The sequence below is a fragment of the Phyllostomus discolor genome, chromosome 7 (assembly GCF_004126475.2).
Source record: "Phyllostomus discolor isolate MPI-MPIP mPhyDis1 chromosome 7, mPhyDis1.pri.v3, whole genome shotgun sequence".
Taxonomy (NCBI): Eukaryota; Metazoa; Chordata; class Mammalia; order Chiroptera; family Phyllostomidae; genus Phyllostomus; species Phyllostomus discolor.
Genome location: NC_040909.2, coordinates 62,900,161 through 62,928,105, shown reverse-complemented (window position 1 = coordinate 62,928,105; position 27,945 = coordinate 62,900,161). Strand labels below are relative to the sequence as shown.

The window sequence follows — 27,945 nt, the reverse complement described above, 5'->3', positions numbered from 1 at the left end:
AGTGTTCCAAATGAAACTGAAATTACGGCAAGCTTAAATTAAGGCAAACAATTTTATGCATTTTGACATGTTGGCTAAACACAGTCCTGTGAACAGTGAAAAATATGCAGCTTTACTTTTCAATTTGATACAAGAGATTGAAAACAGATTTCAAAATTTCTGGGAAAATAATCAATATTTTGCTATATTTGAGACTCTATTTCTAGTCAACATAAATATGTTACCTGTCAATTTTCAAATGGAGTGCATAGAGCTGCAATTTGATGTTCAACTTAAATAAAAATTTGATTGTGTTTCTTTACTGGACTTTTATAGGCCCTATCTTCCTGGAGACAAATATCCCTTGTTTCACAATCATACCTTATTCATGCCATCACTTTTTGGCAGCACCTAATTTGCCAGCAACTATTTTTAAGAATGAAAACACATTAAGGGTAAAATTAGAACCAAAATGTCTGATGAGCACCTTGAGAACTCACTGAGACTCGCAACTATTTCTATCAAAGCAGGTATTGATGCACTATGTTCTCAAATACAATGTTAAACATCCCACTCGTTTTATGTTGCCCTCTTTTACTTTTATAATAAACTATTTAAAAAACATCAGTGACATTTTATTACTTAGGTATGTACATTTTCTGTTTTAGTATAGTAATCACACACTTTGCTCCAGTTGATGATTTTAAGATTATTGAAAGGGCCACTGCATGATTCAGGTTATCATATGAGGGCTTTTTTGCTTATCTGTGATAGCAGATATTAGGAAAAGTGGGCACTGACCTTTTTTTTTTTGCTCATCAGTTCTTGTTAATGTTTGTGTTATTTAATGTGTGGTCCAGGACAACTCTTCTTCCAGTGTGTCCCAGAGAGGCCAAAAGGTTGAAGCTCCCTGCTTTATACAGTCTTCATTTCAGTATTTCTTAAGCTTTAATTTGTACAGAAACATCAAGGGTTTTGCAGAAGGTTAGGGGTCGGGCCTGAAAATTGTGTTTACATTTGTAAGAAGTTCCCAAATGATGCAGATGTGATTGATCAGGAGTTACATTTTGAAAACCACTGTGAATTTCATTAAGATCTCAGAGTCTTACAAAACAAATATTATCTCCAGTTTACAAATGAAGACACAGATGTGCCCAAGATATCAGAAGTAATAAGTGGAGAGTTAAAAATTTCTGACGCTAAATCTCATTTTTGTCCACTTTAAGTAAAAATATATGTAATTATTTATATATGTAGCTATTTCTCATTTAATATGATTATATTTCTGTATCCAGTCATACACACATCTATCTGTCAGTTTTTGATTCTGGAAGAAAATACATAGTTCAAAATTTTATCATTTATATTTAGGCGATGAGATCATGTGTGTCCTAAATGATTATTTAATTTTTGTGCTTTTTTTCTTCATACATTTTTCTATCTGAATATTATATTTTTCTCAGAGAAAAATGTTTCTCCAATTGTTCCATTGACACTGAATATCTTATCTGACAGAATGTGACACTATATTAACATTGATATTAACGAAGAAAGAAAAACAGTATCTTCATTCACGCCCTAGAAACTGATTTAAATTTTACTCTTTAAGTGAATATCTTTATGCAAAGATGTTGGAACTGTCTTGAAAATCAGTAAGTGAAAATTCTCCTGGTGCTTTTCTTCAGAAGGAAGCTCTGGCATATTAGGGAGACTCTTCCAGGAGTTTCCTCTTAGAATATACAATTTTACATAATTACTTAATACACAAATCGTATAAACATCTAACTTATTACATCAATATTTTCAAGCGGCATAACAACATTACACACCGGATAAGAATTAGGCAATTAAGGGTAGTTTATCAAGTTCATAATTACAACGCAGGACTTTAAAGCCCCAGGGAGCAACGAGACCTCCCCGCCCCCACCAGCCGCGTTCCAACGCTCTGTCCCTGCCTCCGCCCCTCCCGCGCAGTCTCCACCCCCGGCCCCGCTCCAACGCCTAGCCCCTCCTGCCGTGGGGCTACCTGGGAAGAGGCGGAGAACAATATGGCGGATGGCGAGGAGCCGTAAGTACTCCGGCTCTGCAGGCGCGCTGGGCCGGGCTGGGTTGTGAGTGAGCGTGGCAGTGGGCGGTGGCCGCCGCCACCCGGGGTCCTCCCACTCTCTCGCCCCGTTCCCTCGCCCCTCATCCTCTCGCGGCGCCCAGTGTGTAGCGTGATGCTGACCCTTCTTTTATTCTCTCTTTCTTTTAGGGAGAAGAAAAGAAGGAGAATAGAGGAGCTGCTGGCTGAGAAGTTAGTGCTGCCGGGAGGCCGGGGCCCTCTCCGGGGACCCCCGCCTCCCTTCACCCCAGGCCTAGGGGACCAGCCGCAGCGGGCCGGGGAGGCTGGGAGGGGGCACCCGGAGCGCAGGCCATGAGGTCTCGGTCCCGTTCGGGCCCGCCCGGTGCTTGACCAAGAGGTCTAGCGGGACCATCTGGCGCCCCCTTTTCCAACATCCCAGTGGTTAGAGACGTGACCCTGTGAAAAGAGAATCTCACATGAACACACAAAAGGACACCGGGCTGATTTTGGCCTTCCGTAAACAAACAGTTCTAATTGCACTTTGTGTGAGAACTTTCTATGGCATCGGACTAAGCACATCAATTATTTTTGCAGAATAATTGGCTCTTAAAAGGGAGTGTTGACTCCAAAGAGCTTATTTTGCCCATTTATTACACACCCTATTTCTTAGTTTTATGCCATGAGATAGAGGTAAACAGTGTTTTTAATTTTTGCTCCTGCCTACTCGGGAGGGGACGAAAGTACTCTTGCGGTGGGTGTGGTGAGTTACTAATTCCTGAGCCAAATCCCAGTAGCAGAGCTTTAGTCTAGTTTTCGCCCTCAGAAAGTCGAATGTCAATTGCTAGAGGATTGGCGGTACAAGGTTAATTTCACATTCCCGCCTTTCTTTTACTTTCCGCTTTTGCTTAAAATGACAGTTAAAGTTTGAATGCTTACTATATTCTCATTCTGCCCTTATGTAGCTGTAAAAATTTGTAGATGACGTTTATGGCTGTTTAGTAATCTGCTCAAGGTCAGTCACAGTACAGTTAATTGTGGAATCAAACCCAGCTATCATATCAAAACCTAAGGTCTTTATTGCTAGGAAATACTTCTCCGTCCCTTTTGTAGAAATGGATATTAATACATTTGAACGTGGATGTTGGGTTATAGGAAATATGAAAACTTTTTTTAAAAACATTACAACTCAACATAAATTTTGTACGGAGTGGGAAATACATGGATTACTAGTTTGTTAGAGGACTCCAGCATTAGGACACACTCAGTTGTGTGCTCTAGATTTCTAGACAATAATGCTTACCTGCAGTATGATTGTAGCCTAAAACTTTCTGTGTACAGTGGCAATAAAAAACACCTTATAGTATTTAAAGAGGTTTTTTGAAAATCCGGACCTCTGTTTCAGATAAAAGCGTGTGAGAGTTCCTCTCATCAAAAATGATATTTAAGTTATATCTTTCAAACTTAGGAAGGACAGATGAGTTACATTAGATATGAAACATCACAGTTCTGCAAGTAGAGTTATATATTTATTTTTCTCTAACAACTGGTATTTCCCGATCCAGGTGTATTGAAGGAACACCTTAGGGAAGTTCACAGTGATCTTTTATAAACCATTTCTTTTTGATTAAACAATATCCTAAGTTTTATTTTGGCTTGCTGTAGGAACCCAGAAACACATAGACTGATTTATTTCATCAAACACATGTAGTTTTTAACTTTCAATGAACTCTAATAGCTAAGAAAAAATTTAAAAGCATAAGTATAATCACATTAAATAATACGCTTTTTATTTGAGCAGCTCTGTATTTCATTTGGGAAACCACAGTAGTTGTAGGTGTGGTTTTTTTCATACTGACCTTTGCAGCTGAATTTACTGTGTTCTGTGCAGAATGGCTGTTGATGGTGGGTGTGGGGACATTGGAGACTGGGAAGGTCGCTGGAACCATGTAAAGAAGTTCCTCGAGCGATCTGGACCCTTCACACACCCTGATTTCGAACCGAGCACTGAAGTGAGAAACATTTATTTTTAAATAACTCCTCTTATAGTTTTGTTTCAAAAATTAAATGCTTTCTTTTTCACTTGCTCTTATAATAAAAATACTAATACAAATGTGTAACTTACCTTGAAATACTAAATTGAGTATTTGCAACTGATTTTATTTGAATGGCTAATATTTGAGTCATTTTCACATTTCTCATGTAATATGTTGAAATTTTTTGAGTAAAATAACTAATCTCATTTAAAACTCTTAAGTTATACGTCACTTTGAATTTCAGTTTAAAATGATTTCTGAGACACTTCCCTTTTTAGTTTTGCTATGAGAAATTTTTGATAGCAATATAGATGTGTGTTTAAATTTTGAAATTTAGTTTAAAAGAGCATCCTAGGATTGAATGTAACTAATTGCATGTTAAAAAATGTGACTGCTGTTTAACAGGAATAGAATTTTGGACAGATAGTGTTTGGCTTAAAGCAAGTATTCAATTAGATATAACTTTTTTATTACAAGGTAGAAAGAAGTATTCTTTATAGTAAATTTTTGTCATTTTGTCTTTATAAAGGGTTATTATTTTGAAATGGAAATATTGTGCTACTCCTAAAGGTATAAGCTCTTGCATTTTACCGATGTCTTATCTAAATAACTTTTTCTCCTTTAGTTTCTTTGGACAGAATTGACAATATTCTGCCTTTCTTTGGACCCACCTTATTTGACTGTGGTTCTGAGTTTTGTTTTGCCTGATTGTTTAAGATAATGCTGTTAAAGTGATTGTTTCAAATAGTATTTCTGTTGATATGTAATTTTCTAAGAATTTCACGTTTGTTTTTTCCTTCCTGAAGACCTTTAAACACTTTGTGCACTGTTTGATTCTCTGTTCTTAGGATTTTTACATTTGTCTCTTTTTAGGAAGTCAGTGAAATAATGAATTTGATGCCTTCCATCCCCTTTCAAGGTTAAAAACAGATAACTTATAAGTAGCATAGTTTTTCTTTTTAGAAATAGCCTTTTAATTTCATACAATAAACATCAATTTAAAAACATCGAAATTGAAATGCTCTGAAATCATTAGGGTCATAGAATTTCTGGCTCTATGTTCTTCAGAAATTTATGAATTTGTTAAATAGAAAGTCTGCTCTTGGTCTTCATTTGCATTTTTCATGGAAATATCAGAAACTATTTTATGGCCTGGTATAGTGATGGAACTTATGTTTTTTTATAACTAGGTTTTAATATGCTTTTTCATTCTTTACAGTCTCTCCAGTTTTTGTTAGATACATGTAAAGTTCTAGTCATTGGAGCTGGCGGCTTAGGATGTGAGCTCCTGAAAAATCTGGTAATATATATACATATATTTAATATGTATTTTTTTCTCTTTTGTGGTAATTTTCCTTTTCTGTCATACTAGGAAATTTCTTTATTATGATTAATAACCTATCTTGAGCTTTTGTTAGATAAGTGTAGCAGGTCATATTCCAAACAGTTAAATCTAAACTTCTCAACTATAAAGTCTTTGACACAAAGTCTTACTATTTCTTTGCTCTTTATCAAAGAGATCTTTCTGCTTCCTCTTGCAAAGTGCTCATTAATGAAATAACAAAACTGGTAATTCATATTTTAACAAGCAACTGGAAAGAATTTATTATTTCTTTTGTTCCATAAAATAACCCATTTTAGGGCGTTGGCTTATTTTATATAGAGGGAGACATGAAGTTCAGAGAGGTTAAATGATTTACCTAACTTTTTTGATTTATAGTGATAGTGATAGGCCTGGAATCTAATCAAGGTTATCAATACTTAGTCAAGCATTCTTTTCACTAAACTATAGGTTAATTTGTTTTTAATGAGGATCATTTAAGAGAGGGTATTATTTAGTGAAACTGTTGGGTATACTGGTTGGAAATCCATAAGTAGTGGTTTAGTTAATTTGTTTCATTGACTTCTGATAACTTAACAAATAGCTCTTTCTTTATTTTTTAAGATTTTATTTATTTATTTTTAGACAGAGGGGAAGGGAGGGAGAAAGAGTGAGAAACATTAATGTGTGGTTGCCTCTCCTGAGCCCCCTGCTGGGGAACTGTCCTGCAACCCAGGCCTGTGCCCTGAATGGGAATCGAACCCTCGACTTTTTGGTTTGCAGGCTGGTGCTCAATGCATTGAGCCACACCAGCTAGGGCCCAGGTAGCTTTTTTTCAAAAAACAAAATAAAACAAAAACAAAACAGAAAAAAAAACAGTTTATTTAGTGAAGATGGATAGAAGGACAATTGACTGAGAGCTGATATATGCCAGGCTTCTCATTGGTGTATAGAAAAGTGGAAATGCTAGATTGGACTCCATAGAAAATCAAGCAAATAAAAGAATCAGGTGAACAACCCAAAAAGTTGATCATGGGGCTAAAGTTTAAATATAAACAGCCACATTAATTTTGCTAGGGAGTACTAATGTCACTCCTAGTGAAACTGCAAAAATCCAGTATACTTCATGGTACCAAGTGGTGGGATCTCTGGTGATTGTAAATTACCACAGCCTCAGTCTTTAATGAATTTGAAGTTTCATTGGGGAGACAACTCTCACACAATATAAATAGCCATGTGTATGATATACTCTGGCGGTACCAAACATGATAGTACCTTATCAGATATAAATACTCTAGCAGTGTAAGAACCAAAGTTGTAGAAAGGAAGGGTGGTTTGACTTTTTCCATTTGAAGCTGTTATTTGCAAATGAGGTATATGCTAATTTTAAAGGTACAGTAATTGGAGATTAGATCTGAAGAGTAGTCATCAGCAACTTTAGGAGTGGTCTTGTTATTCATTGAATTGTAATATTCTCTTAACAATAGAAGAAAACTAAGTGTTTTCAATTTTACAGACATAAGTACATAAGAGATACACATCTTTTTCAAAATGGATTGTATACCCCTCCAAGGCTCATTCTGAAGAAAAGAATGTGACATTAATATTATTGATTGAGTAAATATTTATTGAGCCTCCTACCCCATATGCCAGGCACTATTTTAGATGCTAGAGATACTGATACAACATTAAACAATAGAGACAGGTGTTTTTTTTTTTTTTTTTGGCTTACATTTTAGTGGAGGGAAAAAAGACCAGTAAAATACATAGTTTGACAGATGGTAATAAATGTTTTAGAGAGGAAAGATGAAAGATAGGTAGCCAAGTGGAAAGGGATCGGACTTATAAAAAGGTGCTATTTGAGCAGAGGTGAACAAGAACATTCTAGACAGAGAGACAGCAGGTGAAAAAGCTGTCCCTATAACAGTCATGTAGGAGCATAACTGTTATATTCTAGGGCGGCAAGGAGGTCCTTATAGGTAAAGCAGAAGTGGGTTAGAGGTCAGCATTTTCAGAGGGTATCAGAGAGCTAATGGGAGCTGGAGGAGCTGGAAATGAATATCACAAAAGGCTTTGGAGGTTACTGTAAGGACTTAGCCTTTTACTCCTAGTCAGGAAGTCATTGGAGAGATTTAAGCAGGTGAGTTGACTTGACCGGACTTTTAACCTGGATCACTGTGGCTTATGTATTGGGAAAAGACTAAAGGAAGAATAGAGGAGAAGGCTGAGAGGCTAGTCAGGAGTTGCAGTCACCTAGATCAGAGAGGACAGTGACCTATAACATGGTGGTGGCACTGGAGGTAGTGAGAGGGAGTCAGGTGATACATGTGTTTTGAAGATGGAGTCAATAGGATTTACTAATGGACTGGTTGTGGGACATGAGAGGGAAAAAGACCGGAGGCAAGGATGACATCACTATGTTTTTGCCCTGAGGAACTGGAAAGATGGAGTTAGCATTCACTAACAGGAGGGGCCTGGGAGAAGGACAGATTTGGTGTGGTTGGTAAATAAGAATGGTTGAGTTTGGTTTTGGAAACTGTTGAGTTTGAGATGTCTTTTGGATGATGCTCATAAAATTGAGATCACCAGAACTAAGCATAAGAGCATTCTGTATTTCTAGCCAATAAAGTAGAAGGGAAACTGGTAAACTGAAAACCAATTTTTAAAGTGTTCAAATTCTCATGAGTATAGTGACCAAGTGAAGAACGTGTTTTGAGGAAGTGATCCACACAAGGCCAAATACTCAGATGGGTAAGGTCATTGGAGGTGGCAACATAGTGTGGAGTTCACCGGTGACTTAGAGAAGAACTGTTTTCAGTGGAATGGTGCAAGTGAACGTTTAGAGTGAGCTCAAGAGGGAGTTTGAGAATGCAAGTATGGACAACTCTTTTGAGGATCTCTTTTTACCATAGGGGCAGAAAAATTGGGAAATTGTTGACAAGTGACTTAATTTGATCGCTTAAACTGACCAAGACCAGAAAGGCATAATTAATGAATGTAACTTAATTTCTTTCAATCTTGCTTCTGCTGGTAAATTTGAGCAGTGTTGTACTGTTAGAATGCCTGGCCTTATCATTAAAACACAACAGTTTTTTTGCTTTCCCTAGCTATTGTGATTGCTTGTTCTTGACTCAGTACTTCAAGGTATTTCTTTTACATGTGCAGTGTACCTATATGTTGTTTGTTTATGATATGTATCTTATAACAGTTATTTCTGAATCATGGCATGCTTAATGTTACATAAACTAAGATAAAGCTTGTATGATTTGCTTTTAACAATATTCTGAAAAAAATAGTTAAGTACAGTTAATTAGTAAAACAAGTAAAATTAAAGCATCTAGCAGCAGCAAACTAACAAAACTTTACAGATGTGTTTATAAGATTATAAAACAATTAGAAATTTTGAATCCTCTTTTGGTTATAGACTATTTAAAATTGAATAGTTACACAGTTTTGACCTTTCCAAGAACAAAAATTTATATACTTTGTAGATCTCTTTAACTATCAAATATGATTCTGCAGAATTTATTATTGAGAATTTGTAGCTTTAAGACTACATTGAAAACAAATCTCATTTTTTAAATGTGAGGAAATTTCTGCTTAATTGGATTTTTCTATTTCCACAGGCATTGTCTGGTTTTAGACAAATTCATGTTATAGACATGGACACTATAGATGTTTCCAATCTAAATAGGCAGTTTTTATTTAGGTAAGTTTTAATGTCTAACAGAAATTTCTAAAAAGTATGTGATTTTGGGGTGATTGTGCTCTGAAGGCACAGAGTTCAGCCTTCTTGGGGATTTCATAAGAGAACAGTAGCTAGACTATTAGGCCCTAGTGATATTGGGCGGCGGGGGGGATCGTGAGCCAAAATTTGAGTGCTGACTCTGGGACAATGAAGTCGTAATGGAGTTTGAGCTTTTTATATAAGGGGAAAAGAAATGAAAAGTTTAGGAGAGAACACCAGGAGCATTTGAAATGGAACATGAAATTACAAAATCACCTGGGAATGGTTTGTTAGTGATAATTTTGAAAACTGGAAGTGGTGTACTTATGTAGACCTGAGAAATGGTCATTAGTGAATTTCAGCAAATAGTATTTAGGGGTTTGAGTGTCTAGATAACAGTATCTGTCAATTAAAGAATTGCAGATATGGAGAGATAATGAACTTTTTTTCTTTCTCTAGTGATTAGGATACTAGCAAAAAGTAATTTGTCCTGGGAATATAAGATAAGGTTAGGTTAGCAGAAATGATAAAATTAACTTTTAGGATAGGCACAAAACCTCTGCCTTATCTTTGTAAAATTTCTTAGATTGAAGGATGTGTAAAACTAAGTCAAATTAATGAAATGTTGTTGCAATGTGAATTCTACATTTAACTTTTTTTGTTTTCTTTATTTTTTTTAACCCTTGATATTTCCCTTCTCCATAGAAAAGTTTGGGCGTCCTTGTTGGTCTGACAAATTTTGGTGTATAATTGTTTTAAAAAAACACTACTGAATTAATTGGTTATGGTAATAATTATCATGCCCTTTAATTTGTGGCTAAAATAATAATGATCTTAATGATAGTTAACATGTATTGATTGCTTAGGATGTGTAAAGTACTTTCTAAGCAAGTTCTTCATATTCCTTTATTTAATCTCAGAGTAACCTTCAAGGTAGATACTTGTTTTCAAGGTTAAATAATTAGGCCAAGGTGTCCTGCAAGGATGGTGTGTGCGAAAAGCCATTTTATTCAAGGTGCATTTTAAGGTGGAACAATCTGATTCCCTAATTCTGGAATGGTAAATTAGCAAAAATCTCTGCAAAAACAATCTAGGAGTTATTTTGTTTGGATCTACTGTGAAAGCACATAAAATCCACAACTTAAAAGACTCTTGAGAGTCTACTTTATCCTGTTTACATACCTGAAGAGCTCTGTGTCTACTGTAGTTGAATGCAATACTGAAATCAGGTTCCTTGACTAATGTATGCTAGAGCCTTTTCTATTGCAAGTTAGGACAAAGAATAAAACTCTTAACAGAAGTTTTGAACAAAAAAAGAACACTGCTTTATTGAAGAGAAGAAAAATGACCTGTTAAAGTAATTTTTTAATATTGCAATTTTTAAAAAAGATTTTATGTATTTATTTTTAGAGAGGGGAAGGGAGGGAGAAAGAGAGAGAGAGAATCAATGTGTGGTTGCCTCTCACATGGCCCCCACTGGGGACCTGGCCTGCAACCCAGGCATGAACCCTGACTGGGAATCGAACTTGCGATACTTTGGTTCTCAGCCTGCTCTCAATCCACTGAACTATGCCAGCCAGGGCTCTAATATTGCAATTTTAAATAAGGTATTTCTAATAAGTACATTGTTTCCTAAAAATGTTCACTACTTTAAAAGTTTTTACTCTATGCTTAGATATAAAGGAATATAAAGAGGTAAGAATATGGTCATTTTCTTCCAAGTGTTCATAGCTAGTGGGTATGATAGACCTATGCATATAAAAAAATAAGTTGTGAAAAAGTAATAATGAAGTACATACTATGTATGTATGAGGGAATGATTTCTGTGAGGAGAATGAGGAAATATTAAGGTAAAAAAATACCATTTGCATTGAGAATAAAAGAGAGAACTAATGTCTTTTTCTATATATAGCTATGATTATTACCTGGGAGTGATCTTTTGAGGCCTTATATTTTTAGCTTCTTGAAAATGTTGGAGACATTTGCAATTTTAGGTAATGCCTTTGGAATTATTCCTTCTTCAAAAATGTGGTTATGGTCTCTTATAGAACACAAAATTTACCACTTAGGGAATAAATGAAGGTTCTTGCATCCCTAGAATGAATTTCATTGTGTATTTCAGCCAAGACCTGCATAGTAACACCCTGAAGTTCTGGGATTCAGGACAGATACTCAAAAGGCTCTAGGTCTGGGATCATTTTTTTACATTCGGAAATGCCACAGTGAGAAATGGCTGGGAAACCTGTTACAATTATGCTCTACATGGGGGAAAAATCCTCACATTTTCACCTAAATACTTAGAATTGTCAGTGTTTATAACTACTTAATTTGGAATATCCAAAAGGGTTGACATTTAGTGTTGAATGACTATTCATCATAGATACTCAGATAAAAATATTTCTTCTAAATATCCTCTAATTAAACTCATCGTGGACATTTTTATGTTTGAAATTATGTAGATCATGTAGATTTACATCATGAATGCTAATTTAAGTGTAATTTTCCTGTAGGCCTAAAGATGTTGGAAGACCTAAAGCTGAAGTTGCTGCAGAATTTCTAAATGACAGAGTACCTAATTGCAACGTAGTTCCGTATCCTTTTGACAAAAAAAAATTGCTTAATTTTTGAACCTTTTGTTTTTTTTTCTTTACTATAAATGACATGTTTAACATAGAGAAAACAGATAAGCAAAAGGAAAAAGATAGAAGCAGTAAGTTATTACTTAGATATCTGCTGATAATAATTTGCTCTGTCTCCTTTCTCCTTCCAGTCTTAAGGTTATATAATTTTTTTGCCCTAGTTTTTAAATTAAGCTCTGTAGCCGGTTGCTGTCATTTATTCTGCATTGTTGCCTTTAAGTTCTGTATCAGTTGCATGTCTCATGTAGTAGACTGTAAGTTCCTAAGCTGGATCCAATTAGTCTGTGTCTCTTTAAAGTAGCAGACAGAACAGAAATTCAGTATATTATTAACCAAATGGAAGTTGTGTCAGAATCAATATATTTTTATAAGAAGTATGTTTTTAAAAAGAAGTATTCATATTCTCTTGGCTTTCACACCTTTGGATCAGGAGAACATTTAGTATTTTATAGAAATTCAGGAGATGGGACTTGATATATGGAAAATCCCACAGGATACAAAGTCAACATATAGAAATCAATTTTATTTCTTTACAGTAGTGGTGAACATGTGGAAAATGAAATTTAAAATACAATGACATTTACAACTATTAAAAAAAAACCCCTGTAGGTGTAAATAAAATAAAAATGGGATATCCATGCTGAAAACTGCAAAATGCTAGTGAGAGAAATCAAAGATCTAAATAAATGGAGAAATACTCCATGTTTAAGAACTGGATAGTTCAACATAGTAAAGATGTCATTTATCCCCAAATTTGTGTCCAAGTTTAACACAATTTCTACTAAAATCCCAGGAAATTTTTTTGTCAATACAGAGAAGATTATTCTAAAATTGATACAGAAAGACAAAAAAATACCTAAAATAATGCTGAAAAAGAATAAAGCAGGAGGAATTACTATCTAATTTCAAGATTTATTATATGGCTACAATAATCAAGACTGTGTAGTGCCAGAGAGAAAGACATAGATTAGAACAGTGTAGAGAAGCCAGAAATAGCCTCACACAAGTATGGCCAACAAACATTTGACAAAGGTACATGAACAAGTCAATGGAAGAAGGATAATCTCTTTAACAAATTGTGGTGGAGCCATTGGATAGCTGTAGGTAAAAAAATTAATCTTAACCATCAAAATTACAAAAAAGTAACTCAAAATGGGCCATAGGTTTAAGTGTCAAATGTAAAACTGTAAAACTTTGGAAGATAACATAGGAGAAAAATCTCTGGGATCTAGGGTTTGGTGAGGTATCTTTGACCAGATTAAAAGCATGATACATAAAAGAAAAACAGTGAATAAATTGAACTTTACCAAAATTAAAAACTTTTGCTTTGTGAAGGACCCTGTTAAAAGGATGAAAAGGCAAGCTGTAGATTGGAAAATACAAAGCAGATATCTGACAAAGGACTTGTGTCTAGAATAAAAAACTTTTGTAATTCAATAATAAAAATAATGTAATTGGAAAACAGACAAAAAAATGAAGGGGTATTTCACCAAAGAAGATGGCAAGAAGCATATGAAAAGATGTTTAACATCCCTAGCTGTAAGAGAAATCCAAATTATAACCACATTGAGATATTAGCACTCACCTATTAGATTAGTTAAAATAAAAATTATAATAATAGCAAATGCTGGCTAAGATACAGACATAGGTAGATACACTTTGCTTCCTCACACAACAAAAAGAAGGACAACAAAAAATTTAAAAACAAAAAATAATCAGAATTGCTAGAAAATCGAACTGTAAGTTCGAACTGTTCGAACTTGTCGAACTCCAAGGAGTTGAAGAAATACTCAACCAAACTGGTAGGAGGGGCGCGCCAGGCAGTGGGGTGGAGAAGACTTGCAGCAAGGCTGCAGCTGGAGGACCACGTGGGTGAGGCAGCGGCTGGTGGACTGGGCAGTTCCACATTTGTGTGTGGATAAACCAGGAGAAACAACAGGGGAGTGAGACAGACTGTGCAACCCAGAGTACTAGGGCCCGGAAATAAAGCCCCAAAACCTCTTGACTAAAAAAACCTGTAAGGGTTGAGGCATGAGGAGAAACTCCCAGCCTCACAGGAGGGTGTGTTGGAGAGACCCACAGGATCCTAGAACTTACACAAAACCACATCCTGGAATCAACACCAGAAGGGCCCAGGTAGAGGGGGAAGTGACTGAAAGCTGAGGAAGTGGCACTGTTCCCTCTTGGACCCCTCTCCCACATACAGTGTCACAATGCAGCAATGTGGGTTTCCCTGCCCTGGTGCATACCTAAGGCTCTACCCCTTACTATGTAACAGCAATGTTGAGACAAAAAAAATATGGCCCAAATGAAAGAACAGATCAAAGCTCCAGAAAAAATACAGCTAAGCGATGAAGAGCTAACCAACCAATCAGATGCAGAGTTCAAAACACTGGTAATCAGATGCTCACAGAAATGATTGAGTATGGTTGCAAAATAGAGGAAAAAGTGAAGGCTATGAAAAGTGAAGTAAAGTAAATGTACAGGGAACCAGCAGTAACAGGAAGGAAACTGGGACTCATAAGTGGTTTGGACCAGAAGGAAGAAATAAACATTCAACTACAACAGAATGAAATGAGAGGCTTAGGAACCTTTGGGATAACTTTAAACATTCCAACATGAGAACCTTGGTGCCAGAAGGAGAAGAGCAAGACATTGAAAACTTACTTGAAAATATAATGAAGGAGAACTTCCCTAATCTTGCAAAGGAAATAGACTTCTAAAAAGTCCAGGAAGTTCAGAGAGGCCCTAAAAAGTTGGATCCAAGGAAGTACACACCAGGGCACATCATTACCCAAGGTTAAAGAAAAGGAGAGAGCCTTAAAAGCAGTAAAAGAAAAGGAGACAAGACAATTACCTCCAAAGGAGTTTCCATACGACTATTAGCTGATTTCTCAAAAACTTGCAGGCAAGAAGGGGCTGGAAAGTATTCAAAGTCAGGAAGGTCAAGGGCCTACATCCAAGATTACTGTATCTAGCAAAGCTATCATTTAGAATGGAAGAGGAGATAAAGTGCTTCCCAGATAAGGTCAAGTTAAAGGAGTTCATCATCACCAAGCCCTTAGTATATGAAATGTTAAAGGGACTAAGAAAAAGAACAAAAATATGAACAGTAAAATGACAACTGTCAACAACTGAACCTAGAAAAACAAAAATGGACTAAGCAAACAACTAGAAGAGGAACAGAATCTCAGAAATGGACATCACATGGAGAGTTATCAAGGGGGAGGGGGAAGAATAGGGGAAAACGTACAGGGAATAAGAAACAAATGATTGGTACAAAATAGAAGGAGATTAAGAATAGTATGGGAAATGGAGAAGCCAAAGAACTTACATGTACAAACCATGGACATGAACTAAAGTGGGGGAATAATGGTGGAGGGCGGGTACAGGGAAGAGGGAGACAAAGGGGAGGAAAAAAATGGGACAACTATAATACCATAATCAATAAAATATATTAAAAAATAATAGCAAATGTTGGCAGTGGTACAGAAAAACTAGATCATTCATTGCTGTCGGACAGTGTAAAACACTATAGGTATCTGGAAAATAGTTTGATCGTTTATTCTTTTGAGAGAGAGAGTTGTCGCTTTATTGTTCCACTTATTGATGCATTCATTGGTTGATTCTTGTGTGTGCCCTGACAGGGATTGAAACTGCAACCTTGGCATATTGGGACAGTGCTCTAACCAACAGAGCTACATGTCCAGGGCTGTTTCTTAAAAATCTAAGCATACACTTGGCATATGAGCCAGTAGTTTCATTCCTGGGCATTTATCCCAGAAAAATGAATACTGAAGTCTGCATAAAAACTTGTTCTTGATTGTATATGACAGTTTTATTTGTAGTAGCCCAGAACTGGAAACAACCAGAACATCAGGCAATAGGTGAATAGTTTAACTGTGATACAACTATACTGTGGAATAATACTGAGCAATAAAAGTGCACCAAAAGCAAAATGTTAACACCTTCAATGGATATTAAGGGAATTATGCTATATGAAAAACGCCAATCTGAAAAGATTATATAGTGTATGATTTTTAATTATATTACATTCTTCAGATGACAAAATGGGGAACAAATAAGTAATTGCCAGAAGTTAGGCATTGTGGTGGGAGGGAAGGTGTGACTCAAAACAGGTAGCAGGGGGGAGATCTTTGTGCTGATTGATATTGTTTGTCTAGGGTGGTAATTACACAAATTTACATGTGTTTAAATGACAGAATGAGACATACTTGTACCAATGTCACTTTTGTGGTTTTGATATTGTAAGATATAACAGTTGAGGGAAACCTGGTAAAAAACACAGGACTTCTCTACACCATCTCACAACTTCCTGTGAATCTAATATTTCAAAATAAAAAGTATAAAGATATAAATACAGGCCCCTGTTAGGGAGAAAAACCACTGTGTTTATCCCCATTTTTTATATCTGGGAAACTGAGTATTTTATAGAAATCCAGGAGATGGTATATTTTGGTCTGGCTCCTTGGTTCCTTCTCTATTGTTCCTCTAGTGTTTGCTTGGGTTTTCTTGACCTTTCTGTTTAAGTTTCAGCTTGTGCCCCCTGTTTGCCTAGCTTCAAAAGGAATAGAGGTCTGAATGGGCAAGGGCTAGTATTGTATTTATTTTTCATGGCAGTATTTACAGGCCAGGATAAAAAATTCTACAGCAATTGTATATTGTTCTTTTTTCTGTTTTGCTTTTAAAGTACAAGTTTAATGGATTATTTATTGTAATTTTAGAGAAGTATAATTTATATATTATTAAATATTAAATTGCTCTGTTAGAAAAAATTTAAATGTTTTACACACATATATGCTATTAAAATATTAAGTGCTAAGAGTGATTCATACCCATCCAGTTTTGAATGGGATTCCTTTTGCAGCCTCCAGGCAGGGGAAGACTGCTGACAGGGCTTGATTGGGTAAAAGAGAGAGGCTTGGAGACTGAGTAAATGAGAAGAAGAATTCATACCTCTTATCACCATCTTCCTCCCAAAAATCAATAATAACAAGTCATTGGCAACTGAAGAAGTTGTCTTTGGAAACTCCCAGGGTTCATTTTGTTTTATTTTTAATTAGCTATTCAGTAACTCTTAAAATGACCCAGATCAGTAGGAAATCTGATGTGCTCATTCCCTTCACTCAACAAATGTTGATTGCCTCTTGGCTTGATGCTGATGGTGGACAATACACACATTCTGCATTCCCAGGCTTACACTTTTATACAAAAATTAAAGCAGAGCAGAAAGTGTAACAAGAGTCATGAATATAATGATTTGGGAGTTCAGGGATGAGACTAAGTAGTTAGGGGGAGGAGTGTTAGAAAAGAGGTTTTGTCAGAAAGTGGGTTGTGTTCATTTTGTCAGGTTCCTTGAATTCTACTACTTTGAATATTTGAGATCTATTTCTTGTTTTAAATATATATGTATAAGTTTTTTCTTATGGTATTGTCACATTCAGCAGCTCAGATTCCTTTACTTATATGCAGACATTTCAACAAGATCCAGGATTTTAACGACACTTTCTATCGTCGTAAGTTGTTCACTTGAAATTAAAATCACTATTTTTTAATTGCTAGTTTGAAGGCTGTTCAGTTGTTTTTCATTTCTTGGTGTTGGCTTTTCAGTAAGGTTGTTGATGGATTGAAAAGAGAGTGCCACTGTTTTAAATCTTGCTTGACACCATTACCTGCGTTTTTCTGTGCTGACCTGAGTAGGGATTTTTCAGGGATTGGGAAGTGTGTTGTGTATGTGTGTGTGTTTGTGTATGTATTATAGTAAAAAGTGTGTTTCTGTGTGTGTGTTTTCTTATAAATTATGTTGTACCGTGGCATTTAAAAAAACTAAACTTAGCATGTTTTTTTCTCGTAGAATTTCATATAATTGTATGTGGACTAGACTCCATCATAGCCAGAAGATGGATAAATGGCATGCTGGTAAAGACTTCTTGCTGTTGCTCTTAAAACACTGAAAATTAGAATTGCACATCATATTTTTTTTAAAAAAATCAGTTTACTTAATTTCCATTAAGTTCATAGATTTTATTGTTTATTGCTAGTTATTAATCTTAAGGTGAGGCTGCAAATTACTAATATTATCATCCCTTGATTTGATATATTAGTACTCAGTCATGCTATTGACTTGTGGAATTACTTGACAGCATGCTTTTTCTTTTGAATTCTTATCCCTCTCTCCTTTTAAACCCTTTAAATAATTTTCCTAGATATCTCTCCTAAATTATGAAGATGGTGCATTAGATCCAAGCTCCATTGTCCCTTTGATAGATGGGGGGACAGAAGGTTTTAAAGGGAATGCCCGGGTGATTCTTCCTGGAATGACTGCTTGCATTGAATGCACACTGGAACTTTATCCACCACAGGTAACCCAGAAAGTACCTCCATTTGTTTTATAGTTTATTGGGATGGAATTAGTGTTGAAATATTAAGTTTATTTAATATTTATGATTTTTAATTAGGGGTAACTATATTTTAAAAATCATGCTAAGAAGAAAAATGATAAAATAGGAAATTTTGTATTTGAGAAAAGGTGTAGACTAAATATCGCCCTTTTATACTATTGCTTTATAATTTACTTGTATTAGTTCTCTACTGGAAGAGTAGGGAACAAAGGATTGATGCATTTTTGTGATTTTGTTTGTCGTATTTTTATTGTTGTTTAATTACAGTTGTCCCAGTTCTTCCCCTGTTGTTCTCCCCTACCTCATTCCCACGCTCAATTCCTACCCTGCTGTCCATGTCCATGAGTCCTTTATACATATTCTTTGACTGCACCCTTCCCCTTTCCCCTGTTATCTCCCTTCCATGGCCCCTCTGGTCACTGTCAGTTTATTCCTTTTTTCTGTGTCTCTGGTTCTTTTTTGCTTGTTTGTTTTGTTCATTGGGTTCTACTTATAGGTGAGATCATATGGTATTTGTCTTACCACCTGGCTTATTTCACTTAGCATATTGCTCTCCAGTTCCATCCATGCTGTCTGTCATAAAGGGTATGAGTTCCTTCTTTCTTTCTACTGTGTAGTATTCCATTGTGTAAATATACTGCAGTTTTTTCATCCACTCATTTACTGATGGACACTTAGGATGTTTCCATCCAGCACTTGACTATTGTAAATAACACTGCTATGAACATTGGGGTGCATAGATTCTTTTGAACTTGTGTTTCAGGATTCTTAATCCCAGCAGTAGAATTGCTGGTTAGAAAGGCATTTCCATTTTTGGTTTTCTGAGGAAATTCTATACTGTTTTCCACAGTTGCTGCACCAGTATGCATTCCTCCCAACAGTGGACTAGGTTTTCCTTTTCTCCACATCCTTGCCAGCACTTGTTGTTTGTTGATTTATTAATGATGGCCATTCTGACCAGTGTGAAGTAGTATCTCTTTGTGGTTTTAATTTGCATCTCTGATGGCTAGTGATGCTGAGCATCCTTTCATAAGTTTTTGGGCCCTCTGTATGTCCTTTTTGGAGAAGAGTATGTTCAGTCCTTTGCCCATTTTTTAATAGGATTGTTTGTATTCCTGGTGTTGAGTTGTATGAGTTTTTTTTTTTTATATATTTTGGAGATCAAACCATTGTGGGAAGTATCATTGGCAAATATATTTTCCTGTGTTTGGTTCCCTTTTCATTTTGCTGCCATTTTCTTTAGCCATGCAGAAGCTTTTTAATTTGGTGTAATTCTGTTTGTTTATCCTTTCCTTTATATCCCTTGACCTAGGAGATATGTCACTGAAAATATTGCTGTGTGAAATATCTGAAATTTTACTGCCTGTGTTTTCCTCTAGTACTTTATGGTGTCACGATTTATATTTAAGTCATTTATCCACTTTGAATTTATTTTTTTGTATGGTGTAAGTTGGTGGTCTAGTATCATATTTTTGCATTTACTTGTCTAGATCTCCCAACACTGTTTGTTGAAGAGGGTATATTTACTCCATTTTATGCTCCTGATCCCTTTGTCAAATATTTATTGACCGTAGAGTCATGGGTTTTTTTCTGTGCTCTCTGTTCTGTTCCATTGATCTATATTTCTGTTCTTATGCTGGTACTGGACCGTTTGATTACAGTGTCTTTGTAATATAGTTTGATATCAGGTATTTTGATCCCTCCTACTTTGTCCTTCTTTCTCCAAATTGCTGAGGCTATTATGGTTCCATAACGTTTTTGAAATGTTTGTTCTGTATCTGAAATATGTCCTTGGTATTTTAATAGGGATTTCATTGAATCGATAAATTGCTTTGGGTAGGTATTATGACCATTTTGATGTTAATTCTTCCAATCTATGAACACAGTATATGCTTCCATTTATTGGTATCTTCCTTGATTTCGTTCTTTAGTGTTCTGTAGTTTTCTGAGTACAGGTCTTTTCTCCTTGGTTAGGTTTATTCCTAAGTGCTTCATTTTTCTTGTTGCTATAGCAAATGGGATTTTTTTCCTGATTTTTGTTTCTGATATTTTGTTGTTGGTGTATAAAAATGTGTTAGATTTCTGAATAGTGATTTTGTATCCTGCTGTTTTGCCAAATTCACTTATTAGTTCAGTTCATTTTTTGGTGGAGCCTGTAGGGTTTTCTAGGTATGCTATCATGTCAACTGAAAACAGTGACAGTTTTACTTCCTCCTTTTTAATTTGGATGCCTTTTATCTCTTTCTCTTGTCTAATTGCTGTTGTAGAACTTCCAATAATATGTTGATTAGAAGTGGGTGAAAGCATACACTCTTGTCTTATGTCTGTTCTTAAGGAGAAAGCTTTCAGTTTTTGCCCATTGAGTATGACGCTGGATGTAGGTTTCTCATATATGGCCTTTATTATTTTGAGGTATGTTCCCTCTACTCCCACTTTGCTCAGTGTTTTTATCATAAATGGGTGCTGTGCTCAAGGGATCCATTTTAAAACTGTATGTTAGGTAGAGCTATAATCTGTTTTCTTTGGTCTTTGCCTATGATTGTTTCAGGAAAATAAAGATAAGAGGGATGAAAATAACTTTTCCAAAGATGGGACTCTTTCATCTTCATACCTACTTTAAAGGACAGCTGAAATTTTGATTTATAAGTATAAATAATTTTATGAGTATTTACTTGAAATTACTTGAACTTGCTTTTATTTTATACATTCAGATTTAAATCAGGTAAACATAACAAAGTGCTTATATTTGAGAAATTATTCAGCACTTTTTTTCTCACATCCTAAGTTAAACTTACATAGGGCAAACCTAATTTATAGGTAGATCAACCTACGTGAAGTGACTCAGATGTGTTTAGAAATGTTAATGGCATAAAAGTTTTGTTTCTATAAGTGGAAAGCTAAGTTGAATGATAAAATACTGCTGCCAACTAGATCATAGCTAGAAGTTACATTTAAAAATAATTCATTGTTTTAAATCCATTAAAAAGGGCAAACTGTGGTTTTAGGTCAATTTTCCCATGTGCACCATTGCATCTATGCCCAGGCTACCAGAGCACTGTATTGAGTATGTAAGGATATTGCAGTGGCCTAAGGAGCAACCTTTTGGAGGTAATGAACCTAATTTCATAATCTAGAATCACATAAAGTATTTATTTATCTATATTATTCATTTGGATAATTACATTAAAAAGAAGTTGATTCATATTTACATGTTTCTGTCTTCCTTTTCTTTTTTTCTCCTAACAGAAGGGGTTCCATTAGATGGAGATGATCCTGATCATATTCAGTGGATTTTCCAAAAATCCCTAGACAGAGCATCACAATATAGTATTAGGGGCGTTACATACAGACTCACTCAAGGTAAGTTTGTGAATTGTCATGAGTGATGATCTTGGGATGATCCTTTTTTTTTTTTTTTTTTTTTTTTTTAAAGATTTTATTTATTTATTTTTAGAGAGGGAAGGGGGAGGAGAGGGAGAGAAAGAGAGAGAGAGAGAGAGAGAGAGAGAGAGAGAGAGAATCATCAATGTGCGGTTGCTGGGGGTTATGGCCTGCAACCCAGGAATGTACCCTGGCTGGGAATCGAACCTGGGACACTTTGGTTCCCAGCCCGTGCTCAATCCACTGAGCTATGCGAGCCAGGGCTGGGATGATCCTTTTTTTACTGGTTGGAGATGCTTTGGAGGAAATAACTGATGTGATTTTAGACAGTACCATAAGTGATTTTAGACAGTACCATCCATTTGAAGTTCAGTAAAGGTACCATGGAAATAATAGTTTTCAGGTGCCCCAAAGTTGGTAGGAAGTAAATGAGTTCAGCAGAATCCATGCTACTACTTAGCTAGGAGGACTTGAATAAAATCATTTGATCTTATTTACTTATTGGAAGAGATCTTAATGCATCCAAGTCAACTCATGCACTTTATCTTTCACTGAAGAGCAATTTATTTCTCCTGGGGCAATCTGTTCCACATGTGGACAAGGCTGTTACACAGTTATTCTATATATTGAGCAGAAATCTCCATCTTTAGTTTGGTTAGAGTATTGTCCTAGGGTATACCGTATATGTATAAATGTGATTTCCTTTAAGTACTAGCACTTAACACATTGAGAACAGTGAGCATATTCCTTCTAAATCTTTATCACTTCCATGAACCTCCCTAATTTCTTTAATCCTCTGACATGTTGCATGACTTTAAGTCCCTATTATGTTGTTTTTCTCTAACTATATCTTGGTTATCCATGTTTCCCTTAAAATGGTTAGAATGCAGCATAGAATGTCTAAAATGATCTTATTTTGGATAATAGCCTTGTGATAACTCTGATATTTGATACAGTCTTAGAGGAGAGCAGGATTTTTTTTTTGTTTGTTGTTTACATTGTCCTATACTTTTGACTTTTTGAGATAATTGTCCACTAAAATCTAGAAGTCTTTCCCACATATCAGTTCCTGAGCCACATCTGCCTGTTAAAGAAGTGGTAGTTTGGGGTTGGTAGTATTGTTATTTTTGTACTCAAGTATGGGCTCTTACAAATTTATTCTTAAATTCAACCTGCTGTTTTCTCACTTATATATTCTTTTATGCCTGCCAACCTGTCTATTCAGCTGTCATTTCAGCTGTTGTTTTGATAATCATATCCTTTATCTCTTTTCCACATAGTTAATTAAATTTAATAAGACTGAACTGGCAGAGAATTGACATCTGAATCATACTTCTGACTTTTAATTTTAGGTTTTATCTCATTTCGTTGATCAGACCTTTTTGAATACTTCATATTTCTTTGTCTTGTTCACAAGATGTTATGAAAGACCATTCCAAATGTTTTACTACTTCGGTTGCCAAGCTAGTCAAAGGAAGTAAGTGAGACAAGTCTATCATGTCTTGTCTTAATAAATAGTCATAATGCTCAATCTTAGTGATCAGTGCTTCCTATTCCAGGTACTCACAGTTCATCCTTTATAGAATTTTGTCCAAGATCATTGCCAAGTTCCTAAGAAAGAACTTTGCCTTGCTTTTGAAAATCTGCTATTTCTCTTCTGTGATTATTTTTTATATTTACTGATGTTCTATTAATGTCATTTGAAAATTCCACTCTTACTTACTCCTTGTTGCTTCCTGTACCCCCCGAATTCTGACCTGCTTTGTGTACCTTTAACAAACCAAGATCATTCCTACCTTAGAGCTCAAATACTCCTAATTCTTACGTCTGTACTGGTCTTCCTTGGCTCCCCTCCAGTCTGGCTGCTTGTCCCTTAGGTCTCAATTAGCCAGTTATTCTGATGATTCAACTGAAAATGATGTCCTAGTCATCCACTATTTTACCTTTTTTATAATTGTTTAAAACTAATGTTAGTCTATTTTTCTATGCAAGGAATATTTCATACTTATGCTCTCATATATCTCTACCCTGGGGCCGTTGCCCTGGCTATTTACAGAAATACTCTTTGCATAGGTTATTGCTTGACTGGGTCTTAAAGTTTAGGTTTCAGCTCAAATTATTGCCTCCTCAGAGAGGTCTTCCCTGACCATCCCAGCATTGCCAACTCTAACAAATACATTGTTTTACTTTCTTTGTAGAACTCTTGAGTATCTGAAATTTTCTAATATTTTTACTAGTGAGTGTTACCTCCCACACCAGAATGAAAGCTCTATAAGAGCAGGTAACTTTCATTTTTTTTGTATAACACCTAGAACAGTGTTTGGCATATGGTACACATTTGGTAATTGTCTGAATTAACAAATGAATTCAGTTTGTCCTGATCAGAAATGGAAATTCATTTCCATATGTAGTCTCATTCATCTTTCTATACCTTTGAGCAGGGTGTATGCTTTGCAGCCTGATGATTGAGAGCCTTGACGAGGAGTACAGAAGCAAAATGAGAAATGAAATTCAGCTTTTTTGAGGATTGGGAGTACAGGGAGTCTCTATCATTTTGGCAGTGCTTTTATTAGGCAGTGTCCCCTGTACTCCTCACTGTTTGTGACTACGTGTTCCTTCTCTCAGTGTGTCTTATTATATGTGGCTCACAGGTGAACCTCCAGGTTAACCATCATGAGGTTAGCTCCTCCCTCTTCTCCTGCTCTGAAATTATACTTAATCATATGGTCAGAATTAACTTTTTAAAAACAGCTTTCCAGACTTAACCAACTTTTTTTCCTGTCTTCTTAGATATCTGCCTTTTTTCTGAAGTTTTTAACTTCATTGTTCCCTTATACTCCAAGATAATTAATATGGCTACTTTCCTTTGAAGTTTTTGTAATGAACAATTTAAATATAGTTATAAATTAGAATATTTATTTGTGCTTAAAGATTGTTTAAGGTATTGCGGAGGGAGGGGGAGGTATAAGGGGGTTCAATCAATGGTAATGGAAAAAATAAAATAAATAATACTAAAAAATGCCCCCCAAATTGTTTAAGGTAGAGTTTTGTTCATTCATAATGTGAATACTGATGTAAAAAAGTAGGGTAGAAATAGAGAAGTATGTTTACTATTTTGTGTAGTGCAAGTTGTAGAGTGAAATGGAGATAAGTTAAGGACCCTTGTTTTGTTTGTAAAGCTTTGTGAATCAAATGGCTGAAATTATATAAGGAAAAATAAGGTAACTCTTATTTTTTATACTTTACTAAAACCTTACTGAGTATGGCATTATATAATGTATCAGTTAAGATTATGCACTTTGGGGAGATCTGGGTTTCATTATACCATTGTCATCACTTATTAGATGTATAGGTGGAGTTGTGATTTAATTTTTCTCAACCTCATTTTCCTTGTCTTTAAAATTGGAGTAGTAAGACTAACATAAGAATATTGCAAAAATTCAGTAATATCTATTTAAATTTCACAATGTGCCTAGAACACAGTAAGCACTCTAATTGTTAGCTATTATGATATTATGGTCTAATCTTTATATGAAGCTCAGGGAAGGGTTTACTTTTCTTGCTACTGTAACTTCTTAAGATTCTGCACATGCTACAAAAAATTATGGGAATGTGGAAGAAGATTGCTTCATGGTTAAAATTAGGTCCTTTTTGTGACTTGAAAGCCTGACAAATCTGGAAAATGGTATTTAATAAATCATGTTGTTTAACTTAAGATACCTACTTTTTAAAAGAAATGATCATGTTTTAATTAGTATATTTTTTCAGGGGTAGTGAAACGAATCATTCCTGCAGTAGCTTCTACAAATGCAGTTATTGCAGGTGAGGAAAAAAGGCCATTACTTAATTTTTTTTCTTTAGTTTTTGATTCAGTATCTGAATTGATATTTCTGTAGCTACTTTATATCAGAAAACTGGTGTTACAGGAATTTGGTATCTTCTTAGGTGGATGGTATAATTAAGCTATCCAAAAGAGGTAAGGTATTTCATACCACAAAGTGCTCTGTAGTAAGCAGACATTTTCATACATACCATTTCTTTTTAATCACTGTAACAGACTGCTAATTAATTTGAGGAAGAGGAAGGAAAACATATAATGTTACTCTATCACATGGATTATACAAAAATAAAGTTTGTTACTTTTTCAGTTTTTTTAACATCAGAGTATATATTTAATATATGTTTAATCAGTACCCTGTAAATTTATCTATTCTGAATTATAATTGACTTTCTAACAGACTCCTAATTTTAACTGTCTAATTTTCATTGAGTTAAGGCACCTTTATTTCCTCCCTTTTTCAGCTGTGTGTGCCACTGAGGTTTTTAAAATAGCCACAAGGTAATGTGTTTTATTTTTAATATGTATATAAATCTGTTTTGTTCTGGCTCAGTTATATAAATAATGGACATTTTTTCTTTACAGTGCATATATTCCCCTTAATAATTACTTGGTATTCAATGATGTAGATGGACTGTACACATACACATTTGAAGCAGAGAGAAAGGTTAGTATACTAATGAAAAATTTTTTGATCATGCATACCTTGATTTTTAAATACTAATTATTGGTTAGGAATATAAATGAAATTGCTCATACCCTAAGTATTTTCTAATTTCCAGAATCCTATTCACTATATGTCTTTTGTAGTATAGTTTGAAATAAATACTGTATAGCAAAATAATTAGGAAAAATGGTCCATTATGAAATGCATAGGTTTTAAAGCATTTGTTTAATATGCATAGTTATAAAACAGCCTCGTTTTTATTTCATTATTATAAGAGACTATAATTGGTGCATTGCTCCTTTGATTTGTGTTTTATATATGTAGGAAAATTGCCCAGCTTGTAGCCAGCTTCCACAAAATATTCAGTTTTCTCCATCAGCTAAACTACAGGAAGTTTGGATTATCTAACCAATAGTGCTTCTCTGTAAGTATTCTGCACTTCTGTTATGTTGTAGAAATAACTTTGAGATTTTAAAACTTTTAAAATGAGAATTATTTTTTTAAAGTGATCTTTGATTTTTTTTCTCATAATTATATTTAGGCAGATGAAATCTCCAGCCATCACAGCCACATTAGAGGGAAAAAATAGAACACTGTACTTACAGGTGATAAGTGTTCTATTTGTATTTCTTTTACAATTATATTAGAAATTCAATTTCATTTACTGTGTTTTACATTAAAATAATTTTGCTTTATAGTCAGTAACTTCTATTGAAGAACGAACAAGGCCAAATCTCTCCAAGACATTGAAAGGTATTTTAAATGAGTATATTACTAATCAACTTTTTTTGGTGAAAATAACAAATCCTTTTAGATTTGCTCATAAGGCCTTCAAATGACATCATCATAATTACTTATATTTTAGAAATAGTGATTGAATTGCTCTTTTAGTAGAATGCATAAACATTTCTAAACAATCAAATATAATATTGCCTTGATTAAAGAGAACTGAATTTTTGATGTTTTTCTCAACCATAATATTCTATAATTTGTGTTATCTGTGTGTTATCATTTTTGTTGAGGTTTTCATTTTTTTTTTTTTGTGGCTTGGGTTAATTATACTTTTTCTGTTTTAGAATTGGGACTTGTTGATGGGCAAGAACTGGCAGTTGCTGATGTCACCACACCACAGACTGTACTATTCAAACTTCATTTTACTTCTTAAGGAAAATAAATCTGTACATAATAGAAAATTGATGGAAATATTATACTTTGTGAATGCTAAAAAAATTTTAATTGATTCATTGTTAGCATTAGTGTTGCTGGAATTTGACTTTTTTTGTTTGAATATAATGAACCACTCTTTTTGAAGACAGAATTTGGAGTTGGTGCTTGCAAGTATTTTCATTAATATGGGAAATGATGCCTGGAGAGAGAGATTATGAGCAATTGCATTGCTTCTTTTAGAGGAGGCAAACACTCTCTTGTGTGTGAAGTTTGTTCTTATGGTAAAGAATGCATTCTTCAGTTTTCATTTGAGCACCCACATATACAAAAGATGTCCGTTTAGAGAAAATGAGAAAACTAAGTTTTAAATAACATTAAAAGTTATAACTTGACATCTGGAGTATACTGAACATAGCCTACATTTTGCTTGTTTAATATTCATTTAATGGTGGCTGTCCAAATGAATACTAATTTTTGCAAAGGTTACCTTGTCCATAATAATTTGTAATGGTGTTAGAACTGAATATCTGTGCATGGAAATGGGAAATATTTTCATGTGTTTACTTGCAGTGCTATAGAGGCCAATACGCACAACATTAAAGCCAAGACATAGATGTTTAAAAGAATTTAATGTTTAAACAGTTATCACTGATGCTTTTGCACTATTTATTAATAAAATCATATATTGTCTACTTTTCTCACTGAA

At 34.9% G+C, this 27,945-nt stretch overlaps 1 protein-coding gene across 1 annotated transcript; it reads left to right on the top strand.

Annotated features, from left to right (window-relative positions):
• The first annotated feature begins 1,973 nt into the window (after nucleotides 1-1,973).
• On the top strand, nucleotides 1,974-27,945 carry UBA3 (ubiquitin like modifier activating enzyme 3). Its single transcript, XM_028518194.2, is given in 19 exon segments — nucleotides 1,974-2,047; nucleotides 2,234-2,275; nucleotides 3,933-4,053; nucleotides 5,297-5,377; nucleotides 9,025-9,107; nucleotides 11,636-11,716; nucleotides 17,258-17,301; nucleotides 17,640-17,704; nucleotides 17,992-18,147; nucleotides 21,192-21,294; nucleotides 21,433-21,546; nucleotides 25,336-25,389; nucleotides 25,870-25,906; nucleotides 25,991-26,072; nucleotides 26,397-26,463; nucleotides 26,466-26,496; nucleotides 26,614-26,677; nucleotides 26,771-26,825; nucleotides 27,149-27,945. Coding segments are annotated over 19 exon segments (1,389 nt in total). The 5' UTR covers nucleotides 1,974-2,027; the 3' UTR covers nucleotides 27,238-27,945.